General features: G+C 36.2%; 1 protein-coding gene across 1 annotated transcript in view; it reads right to left on the bottom strand.

The window, feature by feature from the left end:
* Positions 1-14,943, bottom strand: part of LOC145688099 (ATP-dependent RNA helicase vasa-like) — a 72,809-nt gene that overhangs the window by 27,447 nt on the left and 30,419 nt on the right. Inside the window, exons 4-7 of the mRNA XM_081761834.1 lie at positions 13,648-13,781; positions 10,297-10,482; positions 8,232-8,453; positions 4,218-4,394 (exon numbers count right to left, since the gene is read on the bottom strand). Coding sequence (XP_081617960.1) covers positions 4,218-4,394; positions 8,232-8,453; positions 10,297-10,482; positions 13,648-13,781 — 719 coding nt within the window. The remainder of the gene's footprint in view (positions 1-4,217; positions 4,395-8,231; positions 8,454-10,296; positions 10,483-13,647; positions 13,782-14,943) is intronic.

Genomic DNA, 14,943 nt, shown 5'->3' with positions numbered 1-14,943 from the left:
GGCTGCACAAATGGAAATGGAGCTAGGTATTAAAGTAAGCCATTCAACAGTAGTGTCTAAACTGAAGTCTTTTGGATTTAAGAAGACAAAGCCGCGAAGAAACCGCAACTGACAAAGAAACAAGGATGCAAGGAACATTTTTGTGTAAAGGTACAGGGAATGGACAGAAGAAGACGGATCGTGTGATTTTTTTCGGACGAAAAGAAGTTTAATATTGTTGGAAACGATGCTGGAGTGAAGCTTTGGATGCATAGGGGAGAGGAATTAAATAATAATTGTATATCTGAGACACAGAAGTTCTTGGCAAGTGTTATATTGTGGAATTGCTTCACACCGAGAGGATCTGGGAAAACTGGAATTTGTAGTGCTTCAGTCAACAGTGAAAAGTACATACAAATTCTTGATCATAGATTAATTCCAACAGTTAGGAATTATTGTACAGGGGCAAATCTGAACAAATTCTACTTTCAGGATGACAATGCCCCCTGCCACCGATCTCGTTCCGTCAATAATTGGTTCAAGGAGATGGGTAGAGAGAATCTATTGGCCTCCTAATTTACCAGATTTAAATCCTATCGAAAACCTGTGGCATATTATGAACAAGAAACTGCGGAAAAGGTGTTTTGAAAACAAAACCAGCTAATGGCAGCAATTGTACATACTTGGTACCATGATTTAGACATGTTAACATGCCGCAATCTTGTTCTCAGTATGCCCAGAAGAATTCAGGCTGTCAGGAAGGCTAAACGAAACCATACAAAATACTAAATGAAGGACAGTATTAAAAATGATATTGTGTTATTCAGTCGCTTGGAAATCAAAAAATATTTTTTCTTGCTAATGTTACCTTGCAAGAGAATTTTCTCAATTAGTTCCTTGCAAAATATTTTTGTAATATAGTAATGTGTGTTCTAAGGGTACTTCATTTTACATTAATTTTGTAAATAATTGTAGACAAAATGTGTGAACTATTAGCAGTTACAATAAACATCCAGTAACATGCTGGTTAAATATTAAATATGTTATGCTGTATCATACAATTTATATGACCCAAATAAGAAAATTTACTGCCATAAATCTAAATGATGCTTTTTTTTTTTTTTTTTTTTAAACAAACTGTAGTATCAATGGTGTTTTCAGGCTATGTGAAAATTCGACAGAAAAATCAGAAACCTACATGTAACTGCAAAATCTCCCTTCACATAGATTCTGTATTTGCTACATTGCTTTTTTACCTTTAAATGAAGCAGTGTACACTAATTTTCTGGTAAGCACATACACAACCTGATTACAGCTTCGAAAATGTTAACCTTTCCAAAGTTTCAATCGCTCAAAATTATTACTCCTACTTTAATAAACAGAACTTCTGTTAAGAAAACTGTTCTAAGGTCAGCTCAACAATCAACTCACTTACCATGCACTTCTTGTACGATATTTAATAATAATAATCTACATAATCTTTTTGTTGGGAAACACTATGAATCAAGGACGAAAAAAGTAGACTGACGGGTAGATGGAATAAGGTTTCGTCAACACCAATAAATAATTCAAATTACTAAAACTTTTACGTAACATTCACTTATATGTTGTATGTCAAAACATGGAGCATCCTAATAACACGCGTCTTGTGGAAAGGTCGTCCCCACCCACAGGGTTTCTTGAATGTTGCTTATATGGATCATTCATTTGGAATTACTATTTTAGTCAGTAGCAAAGCAGATCTAGTCATAGCAGTGCTAAGTCATGTGTATGGCGAGATCCTTGACTGACTTTTGTAGAAATTACAATGATGGCCGTCAAGTATGTTAAGGGCACGAAAGTCAAATTTTAGGACAAGCTGATCAAGGAAATGTCTGCACTCATGTTGAGACATCCCTCTCCTTCTCATATGCTGTTAGAGGAATTTTCATTCTAGCATATCAGACAAAAAATGAAGACAATTTTCTAGGGGACCTTTGCCAATTTCATTGCAAGCCCGTGGCTACAATACGGGTTCACAGGGTCCCGACTCTTCCTAATTTTCCTTGGCTTTCTGAATTAATGATTAACAGTGACAAGTATAATGTGCTCCAGATTTTATACTGCCTATCTACTTACTTTACTGCCAAACTATAGACCTATGTTAGTTATTCATGATTTCTTGTATGCATTTGACCATAACTTCTGGTCTTTAGTGATGAAGATTTAATTCATGGATTCAAGCGGTTATGTTACAGGGAAAAATCAAGAATAAACAATAAGTAGGATCACAGGTGTATATTTTTCATATGCTTACTGTTCTGGACTTTTAATAAACGTGAAGAGGTTCTGTAACACTCAATATTCATTAATTCTTATATTTTAAGTATTTAATAAAATACGTAATAACGTTAAAAAAAAAAAAAAAAAAAAAAAACTTTCGAAAAAACTTCCTTGATACGCGCCATATTTAATTATATACAAGCTGCATTGTGCTCTTTACCGGCCTTTTCACTGTCTTGATAGCTTGTAGAAGTAATACTGCAGCGTTCTCTTCTTCAACTTCTATCTGCTCGTTATTTAACTTCGCAAACATGACTTGCCATCCTCGATCTTCAGGGCAGCTTCTAGCATAGCTTGGCCAAAGTCATTCCTACCACTTCCTTCACGTACCATGGTAGTGTAGCTATAGGGATCTCCTCATTAGCATGCCAAATCTTTCCAAGCTGCATGTTTTCATTAGTATGAACTGATCTAGCCTCAAATTATGTTGCTGACTACTATCATCTACTCATCAAAAAGTTATTCATTTGAAGATGGAACTAAACAGTTTGTGCAAGTGAAGTAATGGCAGTAGAAGACTACGTTTCCCGTATATAGAGACATCTTCCAGTTCTGAACACCTCAAGAGTTTAGTAGTCCGTGAGCGTTACTGAAATTGTTAAAAGTATTCCGCATTGCTTCAGACCGAATTGGTCATCTTGAAATGGCATATTCAGTGGCCTTCTGATCAAACAATTCTTTGAAAAACTTTAGTGTGTGTGTGTTAATCTACAAGGTAATCAAAAAGGTTCTTGCCGCTTTTGATGTCCCATTCATCACGCTCTCAGAGAGGTAACGAAATGACCCACGTGCCTCCCAAGCAATCCGAAGTTTGGTCATCGACCTTCAATACACTGCATACAGCAATCATAATTCGTCCAGTGTCAAAAATCTGTGAAGGTGTCGAAGCAGCTTGTTCGCGTGTGTTTTATGACTTTAAAGTGGGCTTGTCAGCTGCTGCATGAAGTCGCCGCGCCACGCATTTGTGGATGCCATGAAAGAACGCAGCGCCAAGCATTGGTTCCAGAAATTCCATTCGGGCGATGCGAGCCTTTCAGATGAACCTCGCAGTGGACGTCCACGTGATGAATGACAAGGCCCTGAAAGCAGCCACCGAAGAGGACAATGGTCTAACGTGTGATGGATTAGCAGAAAGGTTCCATGTTTCAGCTGAAATAGACTACACCTACATGGGATAAGGAAGTCTTACAAGTTTAGCAAGTCGGTACCCCCCACACATTGTCGGCAGATAAACAAGGAACAATGAGTGACGCCTTGTTTGTCCTTGCTCACTCGGCACCTGAACACACCTATCTTTGATCTCTTCCTCACTAATGACGGAAAGTGGGTCCTTTATCACATTCCCAAGCATACCAGACATTGCCTGTCGCCAAGAACCCTGTTCGTTACATATCAAGACCACCTCTGCACCCACGAAGGGTTATGCTCTCTATGATGGAATTGTCGGCATGTGGTATATTACGAGCTCCTTCCACATGGTCAGACCATCACTGTTGACCTCTACTCTCAGCAGTTGCAAAGGGTGCACTGAGCTTTGCGGCAGGAGCTGGCCGTCCTTGGTGAACCGCAAGTGTGTGCTGTTCATGCACCACGATGCCAAGCTACATGAGACAAAGTGACCTGGGAGATCCTTCAGCAACCTTGCTGGGAGACTGCCATGCACTATATTCACCAGATCTTGCGCTAATAAATTACTTCTATTTTTGCACGCACCAATCTCGTACATTACATATCTGCACAAAATTCGAGGATGTGCACGGTAAGCGAGAGCTGTGATTACTCAATTGCTTCTTGTGCGTTTTAATATGTAGCTCACTAATTTAATAGACAAATGCAGTTAAGCATATGAATGCTACAATATAAGATTCTCTGTATCTATGCTAAGAAATGTGTGCATACTGCCTACCAATACTTACCGTAGGAACCATTGTAGTATGACCCAGCATCTTCTCTATTTCTTGATGAAAACCCATATCCAGCATACGATCAGCTTCGTCCAAAACAAAATATTGCACAGATGCGAAAGACACTCGACCTTTGTTAACCATATCCATTAGTCTTCCAGGGGTGGCCACCAGAATATGGCATCCTTTCTGTAAAATAATAATTCCACACAAATAGTTTGGTCAACACTACATACGATATTTTAATGTCATAATTCGAAAAGATCTTTACAGCTTTACAATGTAACATTTCTGAAATGATATGTAAGCGCACGTTCTTTGTTACATGTCTTGTTTTTTGATATGCTCAAGCAAACTACCATTTCTTGCTGATATTTAATGTACAAGTGAATTGTATTTATTAGATTGTTTTTGAATGTGATGACCTCCAGATCTGAACTGTGAAAATTACTGTAATACATAAAGAAAAAAAAAAAAACACTTGGAAAACCGAGCAATAGACTACATCCTCTCAGTATTGTATTAAATAAATGCGCGTGCATTTTGTGCACGGTAACTTTTGATGCGAAGTAATAACTAGGTAGTGTTAGTGTCATATCGGTACAAGTAACAAATCACAAAATATTTAGTGTAAAATAGGGGTTCAGTTTAAGAGAATGCCATTTGAATATTTCTTTCCAGCTCTCACCGAAATCAAAATCTGGCGAAGAGCATATTGAATTTTAAGGAATCTGAGGATGATCGAAACCTGATTCCCCCTTATGGAAATAGTGAAACATTTTCATAGAAGATACAAGAAATATATAACCTACTTGATTGTCAAACTTGTGTTAGAAATGGTCCAGTAAAAAGGAGGGCCCTCGCGACTGCAAGAGTAGCTTAACCATGTACTATGGAAACGTTAAGAGTCATAAGTAACCAATACCTTCCAGATTTTTCTTTACTAAGAGTATATCATGTACCTCAGTGACACTTGTCTAACAAGAGATAATCTACTTAATACCAAACTACTGAACGAAATAGTGTGCGTTCAGGAAGAATACAAGCAACAGGAGCGCAAGCGATAGTTTCAATGCTCCGTAATAAACTTCAACGGATTGAACGAGGAAGTAATAATTCCGATATACAGGCAACACTTACGATATATATATAACCATTCCGTTATCATTTCTTCACTTCATCTGTACACGATATTTGCTGGTCAGAGGTCCAGCTCAGAACATACAGATTCAGTGTACAGTCCGCAGCAACAAACCTGTAACATGAGCATGTAAGTTTGTGAAACGACGAAGTCTTTTGCTCCAAAATAAGTGTGCAGGGGGGAACCGCCGAGGTTTCTCCTGACGTGATTCGTGGAACTTAGATGTTATGTTGATTCCCTGTGCTGTTAGGCGTAGTTTCACAATAAACTTACATGCTCATGTTTCAGTTTGTTTTTTTTTTTTTTTTTTTTTTTCTGCGGACTGTACACCTAGAGCTACATATTTACATTGTTTCCATTAATTCATACGTTATACAATATAGTTGACCACATGTTATACTAAATTTCATGCGGTTGGTTACAAAATTATATAACGAATCTAAATGTCGGTTGTGTATGCACATTCTGCCCTCCCACGACCGTTACTCAATTTTATACTTCTTTACTTAATTCAATAGGTATAAATGATATGCTGCTAATTGAGAAATTTTAATTTAAAATCAGATCTGGAAATCTGAACTCCTCGCTATTTTAAGAACATCCTAGTAGTGATTCCAGTGTTCTGTCTTCTTGAGGAATTAAGTTTTCAGATTAACCCCTTCTGCAGGTCGAGGAATTGGAGGCGCCAAGCGAGTGTTCATCCCGATGTTCCTCAAACAACGCATTAACAGCTCTAGCTGTGTGGATGAGCGCAGTCGTTCTAGAATATGGCAACATTGCCCGGAAAGACCAAAAGATGGATATGGACTCCTAAACTGGCAACATAATCACTGGTAGTGACAACTAGTAAGCGTGAGCACAGGACCCCATTGAAAACTACTATATTGTGACCCATAGCATCACAGAGCCGCCACAATGTTTTATGATTGAACAAAGACATGCGGGCCATAAGCTTCATTGGGTGTTCGCCCGTAACTTAAAATAATATGAACGAGGAAAAATCCGACCATATCACAAGTTTCCAGCCATTAGCGGTCCATGGTCCATGTTCGCGACACCATTGGCGTCACGCTCAAGTGTTACGCTGCCTTAGCAGTTTCGAGCCATTAAGACAGCGTGCTTCCTTCGCATGTATTTCATAGTTTTCTTTTATATGTATTTCAAAACTAAGTACCTACCAATTTCAGTTTAACTTTTCAAAGTACACAAATTCCGTTTACAAAGTTACAAGTAACTAAGAATGAAATAATATCGGTTTGAAATTACTTTACAAACATTTAATAAATATGGAGGGACAATTGTTAATTTTTTTGTGTCAAGAGCAGCAATTGATAATGCAATCTTTTCTTCCTTTAATGAAATTGCTGGTTTACCGACGATCCCCGAAAGGAACTGGAGTTTTCACGTCGAGTCACAGTAATAATACCGAAGAGGAAATTTTTTTTTTTTTTAGATTAGTTAACTATCCCTATCCTAATTTGAGATCCGCCGATTCAGATACTATGGGTCCACTCTCAATTTTTATGTTCATACCCGGACAGGGTAGAACTTGAAACTAAGTATCTTTTAGCATAAATCCGTCCAGTATTAAAGAGCTATGAACAGGTTCGAATTTCACTAATACTATCACAAAAGTATGCTTTTAATTGTTCAATTTGTGTAACTTAGTTCTGATATCCAGAGTCCGTTGTAATTAATATATATATATATATAAAATCAAATTGAAAACATGCAACGGACACTATATAATTGATATAATTATCTCTCTTCATATTCTCTTCAAGAGTATGTGCAGATATCGTGCTGGGTCACGAATGAAAAGTGAATACAATGAAATTGTGAACTTTGCCATCTTGCCATTTGAAATTGTGAACTTGAAATTGGGCGAATTGCAGTAACTTGAATCTTATTACGCTATTGATGTTAAATTCATCTGTTGGATACCTACTTGTTCATTTCTTAGAAAACTTTTTCTAAACATTTTTTATTGTTGTATATTTCGGGACGTTAATAAACCCAAGAAAACAGATTACCCATTGAAAATAACTTTCAAAAATACAGCAGAGTGGTACTGTTGACTACTTTATCAGTCATCGACGAACATATGAAAACATCTGTGCCACTAAACGCTTCCTATTCATATTCTGAGTAGCAAGATGTCCCATATCCAGATGGATTTTATTACGCTATACGAGACTTTTGTGATGTTCGAATCCTCTTCCATCTGGGGACTTGCAAGATATTAACAAATGACAATCAGATTCATTGTTAGAAAGAGACCATCAGATCAAGGTTGAAGTTTGAAAAAAGATAACAGGACATACATTTTTTTTCTTCATCATGTTAGGCTGCTTGCTGGTCACCACACATTAAGCAGCGGTTTCCAAAGTCCACAAGAGGGTGTTTTTACTAAAAAGAGAGTATGGGCGTTTTCAGTATTTACCGGGACTGACAGTCTACTTCATAAGTGGAAGGAAGAGATTATCCCGTGAAAGAACTGCAAATACTGTGAGAATGACACATACAGCGTTTTAATGTTTTGGTACAAACTAATGCATTGATAATTTGTAGAAACACTTACATTAGTCTCCTTCAGAATACAATTTTCTGGAAATTGGCTATTCTTATTGGTACCGATGATCAACAAACACGTTTTACTGTGTTTCTGCGGCTGACTTTTCTCTCTTCCGGCGTGATTTTTTTTTTTTTTTTTTTTTTTGTTTTTGTTTTTAATACTTACAAAATTTAACTTCTTACTGTCTACAACCGGTAAATTATTTTTCGTTGTATATTTTCAAATTTACAACCCTAAACCATATTCCTTAAGCTGTAAACCCGAGCCCATGCACACTTCTAATTTGGATCTTTAACACACTAATACTTACCGACAGTTGTTTACTTTGGTGAAATGAAGCAGTACCGCCATAAACAATGGCAACACGTATGACAGAACCGTGGGCGAATTTCCGAGCTTCGTTGAAGATCTGAATAGACAACTCTCGTGTCGGTGAGACTATTATAACTTGTGGCTGACAACCTTCTGAAGTGGTGATCGCCTCATCTCCATTTTCCAATAAATTATGGATAATTGGTAACAAGAAGGCAGCCTGAAAATATAGTGTATCACCCGTTCATTAAATAAGCAACAAACCAGTTTTGTACTTTCTCATATTGCTCAATGTAATTAGTAGTATACGCTACAACATAGGAAATTATTAGCAAGATTTTGTGAAGTTTTGTTCCACGAAACAAACCAATACTTATGTTTCTCCTGAAACCTTCCACACCTATCTGTGTTGCCTCATGATTACACGAAAAGCTTCAAAGATAAAGGTATACAAATTAGGTTGTTGCAAACCCCCTTCCGAGATTGAAGCACACTAGTTTTTTTTTTTTTTTTTTTTTTTTGTTTTGTTTTGTTTTTTCAAATAAAATAGATGGTTTTAGCACTTCAGAAGCAAAAAAATCAAAACTACATACCGAAGACTTTCTATTTCAAATGTGCCCCTGATGGCGCCAGTGTCAATACAAGTTTTCCCCGTACCTCTCTCGTAACAGGTGGGATAAAAAGTTGCTTTGCCCAAGATCCTTCAATAGTTGGATATGGACAGGGTTGCCAGATAGACGGGCTTCCCTGTGCAGTGAAGCAATTCTAAGTAGCCTACGATCTTCACTTGCCAAGACCAAACGACTGAATGTCAAATTAGCAACATAGCCGAAGTCATTCACTTCTTCCCCACAGCAAAGGGAAGGTTTCCCCCAAGAGGGCGGCAAGAGAGCTGCCGAAATATGTTTCACATATTTTGCTAGGGAACACTTGAAATAGAACGTTTCTAGTACTGTTAAAATTATTCTAATAATTGCACAAATAATTAAATGTACGAAATATTCGCATTTTAGCTGTACTACTAGATACTGAAGACGAAAAAAAAAATAGGATTATTTGATATTAGTCATGGAACATTGCCAGAAAATATAAAAAGTATCTGAACATCAAAAAATGAAATTCAACTTTCTGGAGAACGATCAAATTAAGATCAGTTCGAAATAAAGTTGACAGTACTTTCAGTTTTCAAAATAAAGTCAACATTAAAATTGAGAGAAAGTCCCCAAAATAGTACGAAACAAAGTGGAAAGAGTTTCTGATAGTCATACACAGTGGATGAAGAATTATTTGGGGATTTTTATTAGATCTCATTTCACTATCTTCCAGCATAATTATATACGGCTGGGGTGCCTGTTATTCCAGAAATGGCACGGAGCATCAAGACAATAGCCAGATGTGTTCAGTTCAGGCTTACTAATATAAAAGATGGTGCAAAATATTTACCATATGATGAGAAAAAAAATACCAACAGTTTAAATTTGGTATTATAAATAAAAAGAACAGACTCAATATAAATTAAACAACATTCGGAAATTCCTAATTCGCTATGCATTCACTATAGCTGAGACGTACCATGACCATTTTATGACGTAAAAATTGTCATTTCTCCGCCGAAAATAGACCTTCTTTCATAGGGTATATTTTCGCATATTGTAGGGAGCTACAGCATATTCTCGAAATTTAATAATGAATTATTTTACTTTAAAAAATATAAAATTAAGAGAATTTTACTTGGAATGGCTATACCAGCAGGTGTGATAGTTCTACCATATTCTCGTATCAGCAGCGAAAGTTAGAATATATATGGCAATTACAAGGTCGCTTCAACTGCTTCTCTTAAATACTATTGCTACTGTTAACGTAATTAATCAAGAAACAAACTTCACACATTATTCTCACCTTAAAATAAATAAATAAATAAACTAGAGGTATCGTCGACAAACTACAGATGAAACAGGCAATTTTAAAATGACTACTTTGTTTATTGCATTACATCGTCACCGTATCAGACAATTATTTCCTAACCAAGTTTACATACAATAAATGAAGCAATTGTAACTTACGGTCTTTCCAGATCCAGTTTGTGCACATGCCATAAGGTCTCTGCCACTCATCAGTATTGGAATAGCATACTTTTGAACTGGAGTTGGTTTCTGATAGTTTGACTTCCTGATATTATTCAGCAATATAGGCCGTAATCCAGATAATTCGAAACTCGTTATAGGCTCTGGTTTATTATCTCCGGTAACCTACAAATGTAACATTCTATTTAGCACATTTTATCTGAAATTAGAAAATTTATGTCTTAAATGTTAAACACTTCAGAATAACAGACAAGGGATCCTATCCGTCAAACCAATCCAATTCAGTGAGGATTACGGTTATCCAATTTAAGATCTGTTTTATTGCTTTCCCAATAGTTTATCCACAAGCATATTGACTAGTGAGTTCGTATGAAACTCTATACAAAGACATCCACTACCGACGTAGGCAATATGAGTATTGATCTTGTCAGTAGTCCAAAATAAATACAAAGAAGATGCCTACAATTGTTGTTTGATAAATCATTTACAGGATACGTAACTGTTCCGCACTTAGCTGTATGTTCGACGCAAAATAATCTTGTCTTAATATTTTCATTCAATTTATCAGTTTCTAACTTCACTTCCCACCATGTTTATACTCTGGGTAGATATTAACCGCTCCTACTTAGAAGGAATGGAAGTGAACATTCCAGAATTTTATTATTTAGAAATGTTACTACTTGTAACATGAACGTAGTATTCACTATTAAGAATTTATTCTAGTTAAGCGGACAGGCAATCAAAAACTCACCTTCTCAAAACTTCTTTGCAACTAAAAGAGAAGTCGCTAGTCTTGACATGGAGGGAAACAGATGCAATATAGTGAAAAATTAAATTATTACCCGAATTCGCTTGTATCTGATGTTGACAAGCATTACTGTTCCTTTTAGTTGCTAACAACTACAATTCTTCATTTCTATCTTTAAAAGAAGTTAATTATGTACTAAAGGTTTGACATTTTAAACTGAACTTCTAGAGATAACTCAGTCGTTATAAATTTCCAACCGAAAGTAGTAGTAGTAGTAGTAGTAGTAGTAGTAGTAGTAAAAAAAGTTCCGATTTCAGTGTTGATCGGCATAGAACGAACTAATAGATACCGACATGCGGTTTTTGAAATCTATTCAGTGTCAAAACATCATAACCACTTGTAACATTGGAAATGGTTGAAATTTACTAGTATTTCCTGCTTCAATATGGATTCCTATAGAGTAAACAAGATAAATAGATCTAGGAGCGGTTTCCTGCAATTGACTCAGTATTCTAAGAAAAGCTTCCACCTCTGAAAACCCTCTATTCAGACCGGAAGTGGAAAAAAAGTTTCCGGTTTCAACGTTGATCGTCATAGAAGAAAAAAGGAACAGCAACAAGTGTGTTTTGTAAAATCAATTTAGCATATAGAAGAATATCATCTTTACCAAACACTACTAAAAACGAAGCGGTATCAAGTTTACTTATAATTCCAGTTTCAATATGTAACTTCATAGGAAAAACAGACATTCAGAATGTTTTTTCTTTAAATAGATTCACCTTCCTAAGAATAGGTTTCATCTGCATTAACTTTTATTAAAATTGGAAGCGATAGAAATTAACCCCTTCCAGTTTCAACGTTGATCGTCTTAGAACGGAAGTGAATTTCTGGAATCGATTCAGAGTTTTAAGAAAAGACAATCTTCTTTATTAAGACAAGAAGTAAGAATGGTAGAAATCTGTAGATCTGTTTCAACATTGAATTCGCTTTATTTGGAAGTCTACCGTAGTTTTGTTTTCGCTTACTTTTTAATATAAGAGTGAGATCCGAACCACACGAACCGACTGGGAATCACAGCAGTCTCTCCCACGTGAAAGACGCGTACGCTATCCACAAGAGCCGGAAGAGACAAGTTCCCGTTAAGATATTAGCGCCCAGATACTTTCCCCATACAAACTGTAATTTACTGTTCGATTGTACATTAATATCAGATTACTGAGATGAGATTACATAGCGGGAAAGGGCATACAAATAACGGCGAAATGAAAAAATGAAATTAAATCTTTTAAGTTTTACGTCCCACGATGATGCCGGTTAGGCTAAAGGAGAATGTGATGATGGGAAATGAATGAAATGGTGGAATGAAGAAAGTGAGAGGAAACGGGAGAACCCCGAGAAAACCCACGAGAACGGTGTTTGTCCAACACAGTCTACACGGCGCAGGCTGGGATCGAACCAGGGACCCCAACTACCGGAGGTGAACGCTCTACCACTGAGCCACCGCGCCCCCCTTCGGCGAAATGAAAACTTACGAAAATGCGATCAACATGCTAACGAGACGGAAGTGATCAATATTCCAATCGATAATTTCTCTATGCAAGTAACAGTCTATAAATTAAGTGAACTTATTACACCTTTTTTCAGCATCAATTATTTTATTATCGTCTGATTCAAATATTAAATATGAAACAATCTATGAACTTATTTTATTGGTATTAATAAATGAACAGTTGAACAACTTGATAAAATCTATTTTTTTTTTTGTTTTGTTTTTAGAATTTCTATTATATTTAATATCTATAAATTTTATTTTATCTTTTTTATTTATAGAGCAACGAAAATGGCACACAAAACAGATTTAGTAGCATGAACAAGCTGGGAGAGAGAGAAGGAATGTACAAGAAAATTAATACGATGTGTGTGTGCGATTGGCGCATTAAGAGTTGCATACATTCATTTATTGGATTAACAATTTTTTTTTAACCTTACTTACAAACTTTATAAAGTGTATTTCAATTTTTACAAATGTGGTCAATACGAAAATTATTTTTTGTAAAATGACTACATATCAAGAGGAAACTGTTTATGTTCATTTCAAAGACTAGCACCCTGTATGGTGTACAATTATTCCGATATACCTACTAGCAGCACCCAATATTCTTGAACCCATGTATTTTATGTTACTCATGCCGGTAGAAGAAACTAAGATTAACGATTCTCTTTAAAAATTATTCCTGTTAACAATCCAAGTTCTTCCAAGAATTATGGTTCTCTAATACACAGAACCATTCATCACATACATATTGTGTATTAAACATTACATAAGACATTAAGATTATAGTGAAAGTTCGACCGTTCTATGGATTCTGCGTTCTCTCTCCTAGCTTTACCTTCAATGAATAGATAGAACTTTGTTCAGAAATCTGGTAATCCATTTGCCTTAAAGCTGTCCTCATCAATAATATCAGTGAATTGAAATATTTACTTCAAACTAAAGCATTAAATATTGACCTGGTTTATTTTTATTTATTTATTTTTAATAAAAAGACCGTAGATACATGTGAATTCAGGTAAAAACTTACCTTAACACTTATCTTGTCATATTTATCGAAATATATCCCCGAGGAAATGCCATGGCCAAATATCACGTTTTCATCTTCTGATGGTTCCGGAGGGATGTAAGTTTCCCTTGGCTTCTCAGCTTCTTCGTTCTCCCCTAATGGTAAGAAACAAATATTACAAAGACGAAATTTATAAAACAAAGTTAGGAACTCTCCAGAACGAGCAAACAAAGAAAAAGTATATAAGTACAAAACGTGACAATTTACTTCAAGTAATGTACAAAACTGGTTCCATAACATTTCACGAGTTTCTCCCAAAATTTTTGAAGTTGAAAGTACAGGGCTCATAGTGGTCTGGCCTCTTATAAGTAGTTGAAAAGTGACCAAAATCTCATTATGCCCCCCATTTTTCCTTTGTCAATTTCTCCATCACCTCTTGTTTTGTTTCATCTTTTCTTTACTTTTTGAGCTTCCTTCTTTCTTAGGTTTTCTGTGTTGACGCAGCATGCTACGAATATCATGCACTGAAATGAAAAGGAATGAAGAAGTACTAAAGGAAGCTAATGAAGGACGACAGATCATGAAGATAACAGAAAAAAGAACAGCATGCTGGGCCATTTTATTCGACACTCAGATTGGATCATTGTGCTGATAGAGGGAAAGGCAGAAGGAAAACCAGGAATTGGAAGACCAAGGATAGAATATCTAGATGCAGTTACGAAGAAGAGGTCTTATTAAAGTATAAAACAACTCTCTCGAGCAAGAGAATTTCGATGTTGCCCACCAACCTATGGTCGAGGTGAACAAGAAGAAGTATGCTTTGTAGTTACAGTAAGCAAACTTAGCAGATGTAAGAAGCTTCTGAGTAAGTGGAACCAGTTCTGGCCTATTTCCGAATTTCTTCATCCCAGACATTATATGTAACTTAGCGTTGCGAGTTCTCAAATCTGTGAAATATTCAAATTTATCACCTACCCTTAAGAAGAACATACAAGAAACATAACACAAGACTAACATGATGAACCACACGAACAAACACACACAACGTTGAGCGGAGCGTTAACTATTTCGAGAGAAAACAAAGACTTATGATGGAAGAAAGAATAGACACAGAAGGGTTCTCAACCCCACCTTGAGAGCTTAAGCATCCACCTACAATCCACTGCCCTCTACATAGAATAAACGCTGAAGTGAGAATAAAGCTGACAGTTTCACATATGGCAGCAAGTATTGAAGCCTTCAGAAGAGTAATGAGTAACAAGTTTCTGCCTTTTTCCATTTTTATATTTTTCTTAGAAAACTGCAAATGCAAAACAA

Source organism: Thermobia domestica, chromosome 6 (genome assembly GCF_964235325.1).
Source record: "Thermobia domestica chromosome 6, izTheDome1.hap1.1, whole genome shotgun sequence".
NCBI lineage: Eukaryota > Metazoa > Arthropoda > Insecta > Zygentoma > Lepismatidae > Thermobia > Thermobia domestica.
Note: the sequence above shows the minus strand (reverse complement) of the source record. Positions and strands in the feature narration are given on the sequence as shown.